Source organism: Schistocerca nitens, chromosome 9 (assembly GCF_023898315.1).
Source record: "Schistocerca nitens isolate TAMUIC-IGC-003100 chromosome 9, iqSchNite1.1, whole genome shotgun sequence".
Taxonomy (NCBI): Eukaryota; Metazoa; Arthropoda; class Insecta; order Orthoptera; family Acrididae; genus Schistocerca; species Schistocerca nitens.
The window spans coordinates 447,999,985-448,015,263 of record NC_064622.1 but is presented as its reverse complement, the minus strand read 5'-3'; the positions used below and the strand labels follow the sequence as shown (position 1 = coordinate 448,015,263).

General features: G+C 52.7%; 2 protein-coding genes across 2 annotated transcripts in view; one reads left to right on the top strand and one right to left on the bottom strand.

The window, feature by feature from the left end:
- The window catches only part of LOC126203596 (synaptotagmin-5-like), a 273,387-nt gene that overhangs the window by 139,301 nt on the left and 118,807 nt on the right, over positions 1-15,279 (bottom strand). The window lies entirely within an intron of this gene.
- LOC126204309 (uncharacterized) lies at positions 52-3,470 on the top strand. Its single transcript, XM_049938695.1, has 2 exons — positions 52-391; positions 2,752-3,470. The coding sequence occupies exons 1-2, from the start codon at positions 52-54 to the stop codon at positions 3,468-3,470; spliced, it is 1,059 nt and encodes a 352-aa protein (XP_049794652.1).

The window sequence follows — 15,279 nt, the reverse complement described above, 5'->3', positions numbered from 1 at the left end:
GTGGCCGGGCTGCCCCTTCCCGCAAGGTGCAGCCTCACACCAGCTTCGCTGATGCCGCCAACGGAGGAGCGCCCGCCCCCTCCCCCCAGCAGCCTGTTGCCTCCGATAGCGCTGCACAGCAGCGGCCTGCCTCGACCGAGGCGGCTGCTGCCTCTGCACCCACGCCTACCGAACAAGCTACCGCCCCCCGCAGGCGCCGCCGAGGACCGCGCCGGTCCGCCCCCGCGGCGGAACGGCCGACCACTGCTGCCCCATTGGCGCGGCAACAGTCCGCCCCTCCGGCTGCGCCGCTGCGGCGACCGCCCCCTGCGGTCCCTCCCCAACCTGCTGTTCCTGCCATGGAGGCTGCCCCAGAGGCCCCCACAGCTCACGATGCGGCTGAGCTCGTCACGTCCGCCCTCCAAGCCGGCGTTGTTCCTGCTGCCCGCCATGGATAATTCGCATGTCCATGGGCTCACAGTCTGCGGTTTTAATGCACACAGCTTGGTTCCCCAACAAGGGGAATTCCGCCAATTCCTCCGCAACGAGGCAATAGACATTTGTCTCGTTTGCGAGACGTTCCTGAAACCTGGTGTGGACGTCAGGGTGGCGAAGTACCGCTGCTACTGTACCGACCGGCCCACCCATGGGGGTGGCACCGCTGTTTACGTGAAGAGATCGCTGAAGAACCACGAAATCCAGATGTCGCCTCTTGCTACGGTTTAGGCCACTGGGGTGGCTGTCACCACCACGGCGGGGGTCATTACCTTCATCGCAGTCTACAGGCCACCGAGGGGCCACCTCCTGGAGGCCGACTTCGATGCACTGCTGATGCTGCGTGGGAAGCTATTCATTGCGGGCGACTTGAATGCCAAGAGCCCGCAATGGAACTCACGCGTCACCAAAGTCAGTGGGTGGCACTTTCTTCGCGTCACCCAACATCACGGCGCTGTCGTCCTGGGTCTGTATGGCGACACCTTCTTTCCAACCAGAGGCCAGTCCGACGTGCTCGACTTCAATGCTGCGCTGGCGTTCTTCACGCGGCACACTCTCAGCGCTGCTGCAGCTGCGTCTCCCAGACAACCGCGGAGGCCTCGCGAGATGTCACGGCAGCTTCTGCCGCATATCTTGGAGGCTATCATGGCCAAGAACCGTCTTTTCGTGAGTGGCAGCTCACTCGCCAGCCTGCGACCAAGCGCCGCCTCAATAGGGCACGGCGCAAAATCCGGGCCGCTATTGATGAACAATAGAACTGTGACTGGGCTGGTCTTGTGGCCACCCTGGACACGACCGATGGGAGTGCCTGGCGAACCGCCAAGTGCTTCCTCCGCCGCCATCAGCGGGTTCCTCCACTCCAGGTTGGTGGCGAGGTTGTGTGTGCCCCGGACGCCAAGGCCAATGCCCTCGCCGACGTGTTCGCCGACAACTTCCACCCCATCGCGGACGTCTTCGATGCCGACCACGTTCGTCTCATGGAAAACCCCAGGAAAACGGGTGGCTCCCATGGTGTCACGAACCACGTCCTGAAGTTACTGCCGCCGGAAGTACATCAATCGCTGGCGGACACCTTCAACTGCGTTCTCCGCTCTGGGACCTTCCCTTCCGCGTGGAAACGCGGAAGTGGTGGCTATCCCCAAGGCCGGCAAGGATTCGCGCCATGCAGAGCACTACCGGCCGATCAACCTGCTCCCAAGATCGTGGAGCGCCTGTTGCGCCACGTCACTGCTGAAGGGCTCTTCCGGAGGAGCAGTTCGGGTTCCGGAGGGGCCACTTGACCACACAACAGCTACTACGCCTGGTGGAACAGGCGACGCGGGCGCTGGAGACGCGGGAGTACATTGGGGCGGTGCTCCTCGACATCTCCAAGGCGTTCGACTGTGTGTGGCACGAGGGCCTCGTGTACAAGCTCCTTGTATATGGGGTCCCGACGTGACACGCCATTCTGCTGCGGTCTCACCTCGCGGGCCGCCCCTTCCACGTCCGGGCTGCCGGCGGCACCTCCACCGACCGGCCGATTCGTGCGGGGATACCGCAGGGGACGGTTCTCAGTCCCCTGTTGTACACCGCTGACGCACCGCGCGTGGAGTTGGCTCTTTATGCCGACGACACTGCGCTGTTCACCCGCAGCATGAATGTGGTCGCGATGCACCGCCGACTGCAACTAGCGTGCGACGTCCTGGAGGCGTGGTCCACCAAGTGGAGACTCAAATTTAACGCCGCCAAGAGCCAGGCGGTCGTCTTCACTCGGAGACGACTGTATCCTGCCCTGCCGCCTGTCACGATCTCGGGAGGCCCCATCCCGTGGTCACCGTCCGGCAAATACCTCGGTGTGACGCTGGAAAGGCATCTCACCTGGCTGTCGCACATCCGAGAATCAGGGGGCGATCTGCTGCGGGAGTAGTTTCTTCCGCAGCCCCGATGACGATTTCGACGAAGCGTCAGCTCCCACGCAGCCGCTCACATAGACCAATCCCACCCGTGAGGCCAGAAATCGTTATTGAGGTCCACACAGGAACAGCAGCTTCGCTGCTTAGCCTGTTTCACTCCTGGTTGATGTCAGCAGAGATTTGCAGTGCAGTGCAGTGCAGCAGCCGTAGCGTGAGTACTGCGTTACTCACAGCGCCTCGCTGCGACTCACTACGATCAAACCGTGCGTTTGCGAGCGTAAAAAAGCAAAATTGACGTGCGCTAAGCGTAGGGCGAACTAGGGTGAGAGACTGTTCAGGATTAACCTGAACTAGATTTGTTAGCGTAGTGCAGTTTCACGGTCAGGGCTCCGGCTGCGGCGGGACATGCGAGAATCCGCGGCCCCTTCCCCGCCACCAGGTGCCACTTCTTCACTGGAAGAACCACCGGACCAAGGAATCACGATACTGGACGCCGCATCCCTTCATGCAGATGCTTCACTCGACGTACCACAGTGCAGGTTGAATCTGCATATGGCCGACCTCCTGGTGGAAGAACACCAGCAAATCCTCGACATTCTACGTCGGGCGCGGCTACGCAAAGAGTCAACAGCAAAGACGACGAGACAGGGACGCCACGCCAGCGACTCGGAAGACGACGGCCGACCAGTGCGGTCGTCCTCGGAAGAATCGTCGGCCGGCGCCTCGGACGCCGACTCAGAAAGTGAAGACACACAAATGGTGTGCGACCCACCCACAACAGGACAAGATGTACCGGACAAGATGGAAGACGACGGCTTCCAAGTAGTTACCAATAAACGACGACGCAAGAAGGGAACCACATCACCGGACACATCTGAAAGAGGGCGAAAACCAACACGCAACCCTTCAACTTTCCCGTCAGCAACGTCTACGCGGAACTCGCGGAACGCACAGAAAAGCCACGTCACAACCGACGCCAACGACGGCAGCAAACACGAACAAGCTGCCACCACTAGTAGTGTACCACACCAAAGACTACCTACTCCTCAACGCGGAACTGAAAAAGAACATCATCAGAGAACTGAGAGCAATTTACAAAGGTGATCACATACGATACCACTTCGATACTACCACTTCGATACTACCACAAGGCTAATGCAGTTCTGGAGCACAACAACATGCATTGCTACACACATCAACTGCTGGAAGATAGAAACCTGAAAGTGGTAATAAAAGGAATACCAGAAACCGTTCCACCCCAGACAATCGTCAACGTGTTACTGAAGAGAGGCTACGAAATCAAGGATATCCACCAGTACAGCCAACGGGACGAGAACACCAAGAAGCTGGTCCCCATGTCAGTATACGTCATATCCCTCCCCAAGGGGAAGAAATCGGACGCCATCTACGAGGAAAGGTTCATACTGATCAAAGAGTGCGGATAGAGAATTACGAGCCTCGCGATGGGCCGCCACAGCGCAATAACTGCCAGAGACTACGCCAAACAGTCGCTACTGCCGGCTACCGGCGAGGTGCGTCAAGTGCGCCGGACCTCACTCATCAGCCAAGTGCAAACTGAGCCCAGCAGAGCCTTACACTTGCGCTCTGTGTGGGACGAAAAGACACTCCGCAAACTTCCGCGGCCCTGAATTCCAACGAGCTCTGAAACCATTCCGCCCAGCAGTAAACCTCAGAGGGAGGCAGCCCGACCACCGACCTGCAATGACCACATCGACAAGCGCTCCCCCACCACCAGCGAATTCTACACAGAACTTTCCACCACTTCGGCAGCGACCACCGGCCCGCACGAATGCGTGGGGAAGACCAGCGACACAAGCAGTGCAGGGCGAACCAGCAACAACAAGATCCATTGGAGATGCCGTCAAACAGATATCGACACTCTTCAAGACGTTCCTCAAACCAGACACCCTAACAAAAATCCGCCAAACAGGCACCAAAATACAAACCGCCACCGACACCCTTCAGCAAGATACTGGCACTAGCAGAAGGAATACTGTCCCTCTTTGAATAGATGGCTCATCACACCAAAACAAGGGACTTTACAGCGACGATATGGAACGCCGACGGATTGAGAGAGAAGAAAATCGAAGTCGAACAGTTCATCGCGGCCCACAAAGTCGACGTCCTAATGGTGATGAAACGCACCTCCACGGGAATGAGTCTTTCAAACTCCGGAACATGTACGCCTATCGGACCGACCGACAGCTCAGAAGAGGAGGGGGCACAGCTGTCTTCGTCAGGCGCTCCCTTATTCACCATATGGAAGACCTACCACGACGAAACCACATCGAAGCCACGGCAGAAACCGTACGCACAAACGCAGGAAACATTACATTCGCAGCAGCGTACCTCCCCACCCCCACGAGCGGAACTAGTCCAACAAGACATATAGGGAATAACAAGGCTCTCCTCTGCAGCGCTCATAGGAGGAGACCTGAACTGCAAACACCGGAACTGGAATTCACGCGTGAATAACAGGAACGATAACAGACTGCTGGCCATCGCAGAAGAACTAGAGCTCGACGTTCACGCACCAGACGAGCCGACCTACATCCCAATATTCGATAGTCACAATCCAGACGTTCTACATATCGTGATAACGAAGAACGTACCAGCAGAGTTCAAGCTAACAGCACTGAATGACCTCTCTTCCGATCTACCCGCGCTGATCTCTCTACGGCGGGTGGAACTATCCAACGAGCAATGGACAACCAGGAACGTCGACTGGGAAGCGTACAGAAGATCGCTGAATAACTCAGTCTGCCCCACCTTGTCCCTACGATCCGTAGAAGAAATCTCGATGGCAATCAACTATCTGACAGAGAAGATCACCGCGGCGTCACGAAGAGCCACGGCAACTACAATAGCAACGACACCACACGCAACTGAGCTGCCCCCTCTTCTACAGGAACTATGCCATCACAAAAACAGATACCGACACAGGTGGCAACAATTCAGAAACCCAGGCGACAGGGGAACCATGAACAGGCTACAACGTGAACTGAGGAACCGACTGAAAGAATGGAGATGCGAACAATGGGAGGACACGATGGACCAGTTCCACCTCCAGCAAAAACGGGAGTGGGACCTGGTCAAAGACATCCGCTCCCCCAAGGAACCAAAACGCGCAATCCAGACGAACCACTGTGTGTGTGTGTGTGTGTGTGTGTGTGTGTGTGGTTTGAGGTTTTCGGGCGCTAAACAGCATGGCCATCAGCGCCCAAACGCATAGAAACAGGAACACATGCGGTGAAGGGACGAAGACGGACAGCGAACAAGGAGAACGGCTAAAAGACACAGACCTGACGCAGTTCCAAATCCTCACATACAGAGGCAAAACAAGGGGTGAAGAAACGCACTAAAAAAGGAAAGGAAACACAAGGAAAAGAGAACAGAACCAGGGACTCACATACGACCCACTACAAATTGCAGAAGCCTTCGCTGAAGAACAAAACAGCCTGCCACAATATGAACAACGAAGCAGAAAGACAGCAAGAAAACGCCATAACACAGTTCACACAAGATTTCTTGGGCCGCCCCGCAACAACCCAGCCACTTCTCACAACCCCTAGAGAGGTGAAGAAAATAATACAGAAACGGAAGGGGACATCTGCACCAGGAACGGACCGCACACCTAAAGGAGCTACCACGAAAACCCCTCGTGCTACTAACGCGTATCTTCAACAGCTGTCTTCAACAACCATTTTCCGCAGAAATGGAAAACCACTAGGATCATCCCACTCCCTAAGCCAGGAAAGGACCTGCATTTCCCGACGAGCTACCAGCCTATAAGCCTACTGAGCACACTCAGCAAAATATTTGAGAGAGTCATCCTCAAGCGAATCCAACAACCGCTGACAGAAGATGACACCATAAGATCCGAACAATTCGGATTCCAGCGGAAACTGTCGGCAGAGCTACAGGTCCTGTGCATTTCCCGACGAGCTACCAGCCTATACGCCTACTGAGCACACTCAGCAAAATATTTGAGAGAGTCATCCTCAAGCGAATCCAACAACCGGTGACAGAAGATGACACCATAAGATCCGAACAATTCGGATTCCAGCGGAAACTGTCGGCAGAGCTACAGGTCCTGAGAGTGGTGGAACACATCGCCGACCACTACAACGTCTCTTTCGCCACCGCGGCCGCCTTCCTAGATTGGCACAAGGCGTACGATCGAGTGTGGCACGAAAAACTAATCCATAAGCTGACGACCCAAACTTCAATTCCCTATTGCTACATACACCTCGTCGTGGATTACCTGAAGGACCGCCGCATCGTACTTGCCGTAGAGAAGAAGCAGTCCAGCACGAAGACACTCGCAGCTGGTATCCCACAAGGCTCTGTCCTTTCGCCGAAGCTCTTCAACGTCTTCATTAACGACCTACCACGAGCCAACAACGTCCGACTCGCGCAGTATGCAGACGACACGGCCCTCTATACGAGCGGCCGCCAACACTTCGCGAACAGAAACAGACCACAACGCCAGATGGACGAGGTCGTCTCCTGGTGCAGAACCAACAAGGTATCATTCAACGCGGAGAAGACCAAGATGGTGTACTTCTGCAAGAAAAGGCCACGACTGGAACCAATACAGGTCCTCGGTCGTAGAATCCCATGGACACCATCAGTTAGGTACTTGGGTGTAGAACTAAAGGCCAGCCTCTTCTTCAAAGTACACATCCAGGACAAGAAGCGGAAGTGTACCCAGATGACCAAGGCCTTAACCCCCCTCTTCCTAAGCAATGACCTGAACCACGACACAAAACTTAGACTATATAAGGTAACAGTTCTCCCAGCACTCCTGTACGGAAGCACAGCATGGGGAATAGCCAAGACACAAATACAGTCACTGCAAGTAGTCCAAAACAAGGTATTCCGATGGATACTGCACGCCCCACCCTGGGAGAGCACTTAAGCACTCCACGAAGCATCACAAATGGACACCCTAAAGGAAGCAATCAAAAAGAAAGCAACCAAACTTTACACCAATGTGATGGATGGATGGAGAGGGTTTTAAGGGCGAACGATGGTAAGGTCTACAGCGCCTGCTCAGTAACAGATTTAGATGGGTGTCAAGAAAAGACTCAGAACAATAAGGTAAAACAGAATGTAAGACACAGGAAACTAGTTTGGAAAAATATGTGCCGACCCACACCGAAGCGTGGGACAAAGCATGCCGCCAGCAGTAAAACATCGACAACCCAGGAAGAAAGTGGTAGAGAAAGCTAAAACAATATAGCAGATGGTAATGGCTCGCTGACCGCAAGGAAAAAGGGAGGAGCCAGTCACTTTGCAATACACTAAAACCTCTAGCCTAAAAGTTTAAGCCAGAGTCCCGACACATCACAAAACTTTAAAACCCTAGACACACACGTCTCATCATTAGCTAAAACACAGGGCAGATCCCCATCAACTTGTGCTTCTGCCCTTGCATCACGGTATAAAATGCAGTCTATCAAAATGTGGCGGACAGAGATGTGCACACCACAAGCATCACAAATCCGAAGATCCTCCCGTCTTAATAGAAAGCAATGTGTGAGAGGACAGTGCCCAATAAGAAGACGCGTGAGGGTCACTTCTTCCCGCCTGAGCACCCGGCAGGGGGAACGCCACGGCCGAGTTGTTGACTTCACCAACCGCAGTTTATTGGCCGTCACCGCCAGCCATTCTTCCCCCCACAACTCCATGCACTTCTTGGGGAGTGCAGAAATAACAGACTACAAGGGAATAGAACACTGGACCACATCCTGCTCTCTGCAGGCCTCCTTGGCAGCCCGATCGGCCTGTTCATTGCCCCATATTCCTACATGACCAGGCACCCAGCAGAAGGACACCTCCTTACCCCGCCGTTGGAGCAACAAAATAGACCAACTCAGAAACACCCTTCCGCAACTAGTTGAAGTAGGCATTGTTCACCCAAGAACAGGCCAAAGGTTCAAAATAACCAGGTGTATACTAAAAGAGGAAGAAGAATTACACTGAACCAACTGTAATGTAGTAGTAAAGCGGACACCACAGTAGGTCGGCTAAGGGCCCCTGAGGCCCAAGGACGCCTGGCCCTACAAATGTAAATATATTGTCAATAAATATTGTTAAAACCACTACCTGATACCTGTACACGGCGAGTCGCAAATGCGACGCGCCTGCATAGACACACATGACACTAAAAACAAAGTGTTTAATTTCTGTTCAGGCGAGTTACTGCGACGGCCTACTCACCCGAAGATGGCGGCCATGGCGGCCAGGTGGACCGCCGGAATATTGTGTCCAGATGACGATATGTTGCGGCTGGAGACCCTACATGAATACAGCCTTTCCCTGTGTCTCCCCCCCCCCCCCCCAGGGGCTCAGCATTCATTTGCTGAGTACGGGCTTGGCGACCCCGGGGTCCTGTGCTGGGGACTGGTCAGCGCCGCCAGTCTCCTGTCACCGTAACCCCCGGACATGCTTCAGCGACCACCGCATGGCGCGGCGGTGGAATGTTGTGTGCTGCGGGGAATGGTAATCTTGGCTTGACCGCCTGGATTGCGAGGAAGGTAAACCTCTATAAAAAACCCTCAATCTTACGGTGTGCTGTGCGCCTATAAGATGCATGGCTGTTGGGGTGGAACAGTCGCAAGCGGGCAACCTCTGGGGCACCTGCCGCACCCCAGTTGTATAAGGCTTACCTAGGCACGCGGGGCTCTGTCTAGGTGGACTTCTAGTTCCCTAGCTGCTCGTGGGACCGAGATGGAACCCTCGAACTTTTATTCTTCTCCTGCCAGCGGAAAGGGTGGACTGCTGGTGGGTTCTAACACCCAATCCAACAAGAGGGTTCGCGTAGACAGTCCTCCTGATTCAGGTAGTAGTAACAGAACGCATGCTGCTTCGCAGAATGTGTTTTTCATAATTAAATGAAAAGACGGGAGTTTTGAAAAAGTTTCGCCATTTTATATACAGAAGGGCTTAGAAGGTATTGCTGGCACATTAAAATCTGTAAAGCACTTGCGAAATGGCACCTTGTTGGTTGAAACATCTAGCTTCCAGCAAGTCCAGAACCTTCAGAAGGCACAATTTCTTGGGGAGTTTGCGATAGAGACTGAATTTCACAACACCTTGAACTACAGCAAGGGTGTTGTAACTTGCAGAGATCTCGTTGACATTCCCCAAGACGAACTGAAGGCTGAATGATCCCGGGAAGGAATTGTCGACGTGCAACACATTATGAAACGGGTGGATGGTACTCTCATAAAGACTGACTCATTTATCCTTACATTTAACAGCACCAAATTTCCAGAGCATGTGGAGGCAGGTTGGTTGGTTGGGTTAAAGATTTAAGGGACCAAACTACAAAGGTCATCGGTCCCTTGTTTCATAAAAACACAGAGCACAGTGAAACTATCCACCAGTCAGGCGAAGCACTAAAAGAAAAATTTCGGGGGAAGAAAAGCCCCATGGTCCATTGTAAGACAACACGGAAAACAGAGCACAGCAACAAAAACAACATAGAGAACGAAGGCAGACGGAATTAAAACTGCACAGCAGAGGACTGTGGCTGGCTGATCACGAAAATAATAGGATGAGCCAGCCACTCTGCAACACGGTAAAACCTCCAGCCTAAAAGTTTAGGGTGGAGTCGAATTACAACACAAAACTAATTAAAAGATACAGCTCAAAAGAGGGTGATGTTAAAAAAAAATTTAAATGGACCTATAAAAGCCGCTTGCGCGAATAAAACTTAAAACCCGATCTGCCATAGAGACATTGTCACCTAAAAGAGAGGTTAAGTCACCCAGGAGATTAAAATCACGCCTGAGAGCGGTTAAAAGAGGACAGGTTTCCTACGTCTCAGTGTACGGCCTTATTACCCCAACCCCATGCGGTGTTTTAAATGCCAACACTTTGGACACACTACTCTCGGCTGTAGAGGGGAAGCCACTTGCGGGAATTCTGGTAAAGCCGCCCATGAGGGAGTTGGTTGCTCCTCTCCTCCCAAGTGTGTCAACTGCTCTGGGGATCACCCTGTGTGGAGTAGGGAATGCAGAGTTTTCCTTGAGGAACGGAAGGTCCAGGAACTATAAACTACAAAACGCATCCCGTATGGTGAGGCGAAGAAAATCTACAAGTCCATGCAGCCGCCCACGTTCGCTGCTTCCTTTTCTTCTGTTCTCAAACAACCAGTCTTGAAAACCGATGCCGCTACACAAACGGAGGTTGCTACTGTCAGCACTAGCACCTGCGCTTGTCAATGTACGTGTGCTGCTGCCGTTCCTGTGAAGCCTGCTGCTCCCCCCCGGCCTTCTGACCAGGCCGTGATAGCTGACATCATGGAACTTCCTGCCCCTTCCCGGGTCCAGTCTTGTGCACTGCCCAGCGCTGCTACACCCCCTACTGCTTCTGAGGTTTTGGCTCCAATGCCACCTCAGGCCAGAACATCGAAGCCAAAGACAAAGGTGTAGACTCGCCCACTACAGGAGACTGCAGTTATACAGTCTCGTGATGTGGATGTCATTCTCTCTGACGTCTCTCTCGTCTTCTCTTCTGAGGCGATGGAGGTTGATGTCAGACTGGGGCAATCATCTCGCCCCAAAACTGAGCCTCCACCTGTTGTGGGCTCTCCTCCCCGACAGAAAGTGAGAATGAAGGTACTCCCACCCTGATAGATGGCTCCCATTATACAGTGGAACATGAATGGATTCCGGGCACATGTGGAGGAACTGAACCTCCTAGCACGGCAACGCCCCCTGTGCTTGTGTTTACAGGAAACGCATTTAAAACCATCTGATGCTCCTGTACTAAGGGGCTATACGTCATATCGCAAAGATGACCTGACTGGAGAAAGGGCCAAAGGCGGAGTCGCCGTGTTTGTCAATAATGACCACCACTCCTCTGCTCTCCCCCTGGATACTGACCTGCAAGCAGTTGCAGTTGAAATTCATTCACCTCAGAGGCTTACCGTTTGCTCCCTTTGTTTACCCCCTCTGGATGCAATGACCTTAGACGCTGGAGCAGCGGCCACCATCGTGGATGATTGGCAGGGCTAACTGGCCACTGTTCACTCGGTTGGCTGTCTTTGATGGCCACAATAACGTACAGGAATGGGTGGATCACATCACGCTTGTGGTCCATCATGCTGCTGACCTGTCCATACCACAGTCTTCTGGTACTCTTAAGCGGCGCCTTGTGCCTTGGTGGACAGAAGAGTGCCGTTCAGCCATCCGGGACAGGCGTGCGGCTCTTCGCCGATTTAAATGCCGCCCAACAGCGGTCAATCTTACCGCCTTTCGAATCGCGAGAGCCAGGGCACGCCGTGTCATTAAAGAGAGCAAGAAAAGGTCATGGCATGAGTTCCTGGACTCCATCAACCGTTCCACTTGTTCCACAAGAGGATTTCCGGTAAACATAGCCGTTTACCAATAGCTGCTGTCCTGAACCAGGGATGCCTCCAAACGACACCCAGAGCCATTGCTCAGACGCTGGCAGAGCATTTTGCACAAAGTATTGGCACTGCAAATCAGGATCCAGCGTTTCGTCGCTACCGTGCGACTGTCGAAAGAGCGACCTTGGTCTTTCGGTCGAACAGTTCTGAGGCCTACAATTCCCCTTTCTCCATGTGGGAACTTGAATCGGCACTTACTGAGACTTCTGACACTGCACCAGGTTACGACCGCATCCGGTACTCCATGCTTCGACATCTGCCAGCGGCGTCAAAGGAAATCCTCCTCGAATGTTTTAATCTCATATGGCAGACAGGAGTGTTCCCTACCTCGTGGAGGGAGGCAATTCTCATCCCTCTCCTCAAACCAGGAAAGGACCGCACATGTCCCGGTAGTTATCGTAGTATCGCCTTGACAAGCTGTGTCGGAAAGATGGTGGTGGTGGGGTTTCTGTTTAACGTCCCGTCGACAACGAAGTCATTAGAGACGGAGCGCAAGCTCGGATTGGGGAAGGATTGGAAAGGAAATCGGCCGTGCCCTTTCAAAGGAACCATCCCGGCATTTGCCTGAAACGATTTAGGGAAATCACGGAAAACCTAAATCAGGATGGCTGTAGACGGGATTGAACCGTCGTCCTCCCGAATGCGAGTCCAGTGTGCTAACCACTGCGCCACCTCGCTCGGTGTCGGAAAGACCCTGGAACGGATGGTTAACCGGCGTCTGGTCTGGCTGTTAGAGACCAGACAGCTCCTTAGCCGCTTTCAGTGTGGATTCCGAACATTTCGGTCCACGGTCGACAACCTGACCCTCCTAGAGGCGGCTATTCAGCAGGCTTTTCTCCGTCAGCATCACTGTATCGGTATCTTCTTTGACATCAGTAAGGCATATGATACTACTTGGAGACACTGTATTCTTGCACAAATGCGTCAATGGGGCTTTCGTGGCCGCCTCCCGATTTTCATTCGGTCTTTCCTGTCTCAGCGGTTTTTTCGGACCCGCGTTGGTAACACACTGTCTGATTGCTTTGAGCAAGAGAACGGTGTCCCCCAATGCAGTGTTTTAAGCGTTACCCTCTTTGCCATAGCCATCAACAGTATAACGTCTACAGTGAGGAGTCCAGTACAGTGCTCCTTATTTGTGGACGACTTTGCTGTTTTCTGTTCCTCCTCCAGTGTTGCAACCGTGAGCCGTCAGTTGCAGCTAACAGTGCGGCGGTTAGAGGAGTGGGCTGCAAAGACGGGTTTTCGGTTTTCTGCCGATAAGTGTTCATTCTAATCGTTCTCGTCATCTTTTTACTTTGCCTTCCTTGCATATGGGGGATACTGTCCTACATTTTAGAGACACAGTGCGGTTTCTGGGCCTAATTTTTGACTCCAGGTTGTCATGGCTGCCACACCTACGTGACTTGAAAGCCAGAACGCTGAAGGCACTGAACATCCTCAAGTGCCTCAGCCACAGGTCTTGGGGCGCGGACAGGGCGCGTCTCCTACAGTTTTATGGAGCTTTTGTGCGTTCACGGCTGGACTATGGGTGCACAGTATAAGGGGTCAGCGAGGCCATCTTATTTGCGGATCCTTGACGCTGTTCACCATGCTGGGATCCGACTGGCCATGGGTGCTTATAGGACCAGTCCCGTACCCAGCCTCTGTGCTGAGGCTGGCGAACTGCCACTTACCATCCGGCGGCAGCTCCTGCTGGTGCGCCAGGCTTGTAAGTTTCTTGCAGCTCCCACATCGCCTGCTCACCATCTTGTTGCCCATCCACCTCTGGACCGCCTTTTTTCCCGCCGTCCCTGGGCTACGTTGCCGTTTGGGATCCGTGTGCAACGTGTACTAGAGTCCCTCGGTGTGGAGTCTGTACAACCCCAAATCCCAGGTTTTAACCGCCTGCCACCCTGGTTACTGAAGAGGCCCGGAGTGATTTTAGATTTATTGCAGTACAAGAGAGATTGCACTCCTGCCACCGTTTTTAATGCAGCATTTTCTGCCATTTTATCTGAGCACCACGACTATGTAGCTGTTTTTACGGATGGGTCGAAAGAAGGGGATTCTGTTGGTTGCTCAGTTGTTTTTCCATATCGTGTCCTCAAGGTCCGACTGCCTCAGACTTTTACTGTCTTTGATGCAGAATTGTTTGCGATCTTGCGGGCACTGGAGCACATGAGACATTCTTCCTCTCCTAAATTTCTTGTCTGTTCCGATTCACTCAGTGCCCTTCACTCTTTGCAACGTTTGTATCCGGCAGACAAAATTGTCCAGACCATCCAGGATGCCCTCCTCCGACTACAGCGACTGGGGAAGGTTGTAGCTTTCTGCTGGGTTCCGGGGCATGTTGGCATTGCTGGGAATGAAAGGGCAGATCTCGCAGCCAAGGAGGCGTGTCTCGCCCCACAAGTATCTCAGTGTGCTATCCCCTTGCACGAACTCACCTCGCTGTTGAGCTCACGGGTCATGCGTCGGTGGGAGGATGAGTGGCTGGAAGTGACTGACAATAAGCTCCGTATAGTCAAGCCCACAACGCGTGTGTGGTGTACTTCCTTTCAGCCCCATCGACGGGACGAGGTTCTCCTCACTCGGCTTCGAATAGGCCACAGCCCTATGACGCCCGGCTTCCTGCTCCAGCGAGAGGACCCTCCGATTTGTGGTGCTTGCGGCGTCCAGGTCACTGTGCGCCACGTTTTATTGGATTGCGTTTTATTTTCTGACCAGCGGGTCGCGGCTGACTTGCCAGTGGACCTGCCATCTCTTTTAGGCAACACTCGGACGAATGTGGTTAAAGTTTTAAAGTTCTGTGCCCTGTCAAATGATTTTACAAAGATTTTAGGGAGAGGATTTTAATTTGCTCACTGTGTGACAAGCTCGCCCATATTTTATGTAAGTGGCCAGCCAATAACAATTTCCTGTGACATTCTTGTTGCTATGTTTCCCCTTTCCTTAGGTTTTACTTTCTTATGTAGCATTTTCCTTCTTTTCCTGCTTTCTTTGAGTGTGTGCTTTAGTTTTCTTAGGTCTGTCCACATTCGTTACTTTTAATGTGTGTCAGGGCGCTGATGACCTCGATGTTGAGCGCCCATAAGCCCCAACACACCACCACACCATCCTGTGTCTCCCGATATCGGTGGAAAGTAGGATCCTGGTTAGAATCAGCCGTGAGTGATTTATACGATACAGCCATTGCAACAGACCTCTTAATGGAAAAGAAAAATTCTGTGTGAAATAAATACAACGAGTAACGGCAAAGAATTAATTTATATACATGTGACAGGCGTAGGAGATAATATCTTAGATAATTTTTATTTCTAAAGCAGAAGACAAAAACTTTTAATTATTATTCTTCTATTCTGTCTGTAAGTATTGAGAATAACGTCTTAGCGTAATCTACCAGACGCCGTACAATTATTTAGTTGATACAGTAAGTCATCAAAAGCATCGATGTTTAATTTAAAATGACAGTATACCGAACCTAACTGC

What these genes read in the sequence shown, in the direction of transcription:
- LOC126204309 (XM_049938695.1), top strand. Translation starts at nt 52, where the DNA reads ATGCCGCCAACGGAGGAGCGCCCGCCCCCTCCCCCCAGCAGCCTGTTG. An exon ending in GATGCGGCTGAGCTCGTCAC is followed by an intron (nt 392 to 2,751) that starts GTCCGCCCTCCA and finishes TTTCACGGTCAG; the next exon opens with GGCTCCGGCTGCGGCGGGAC.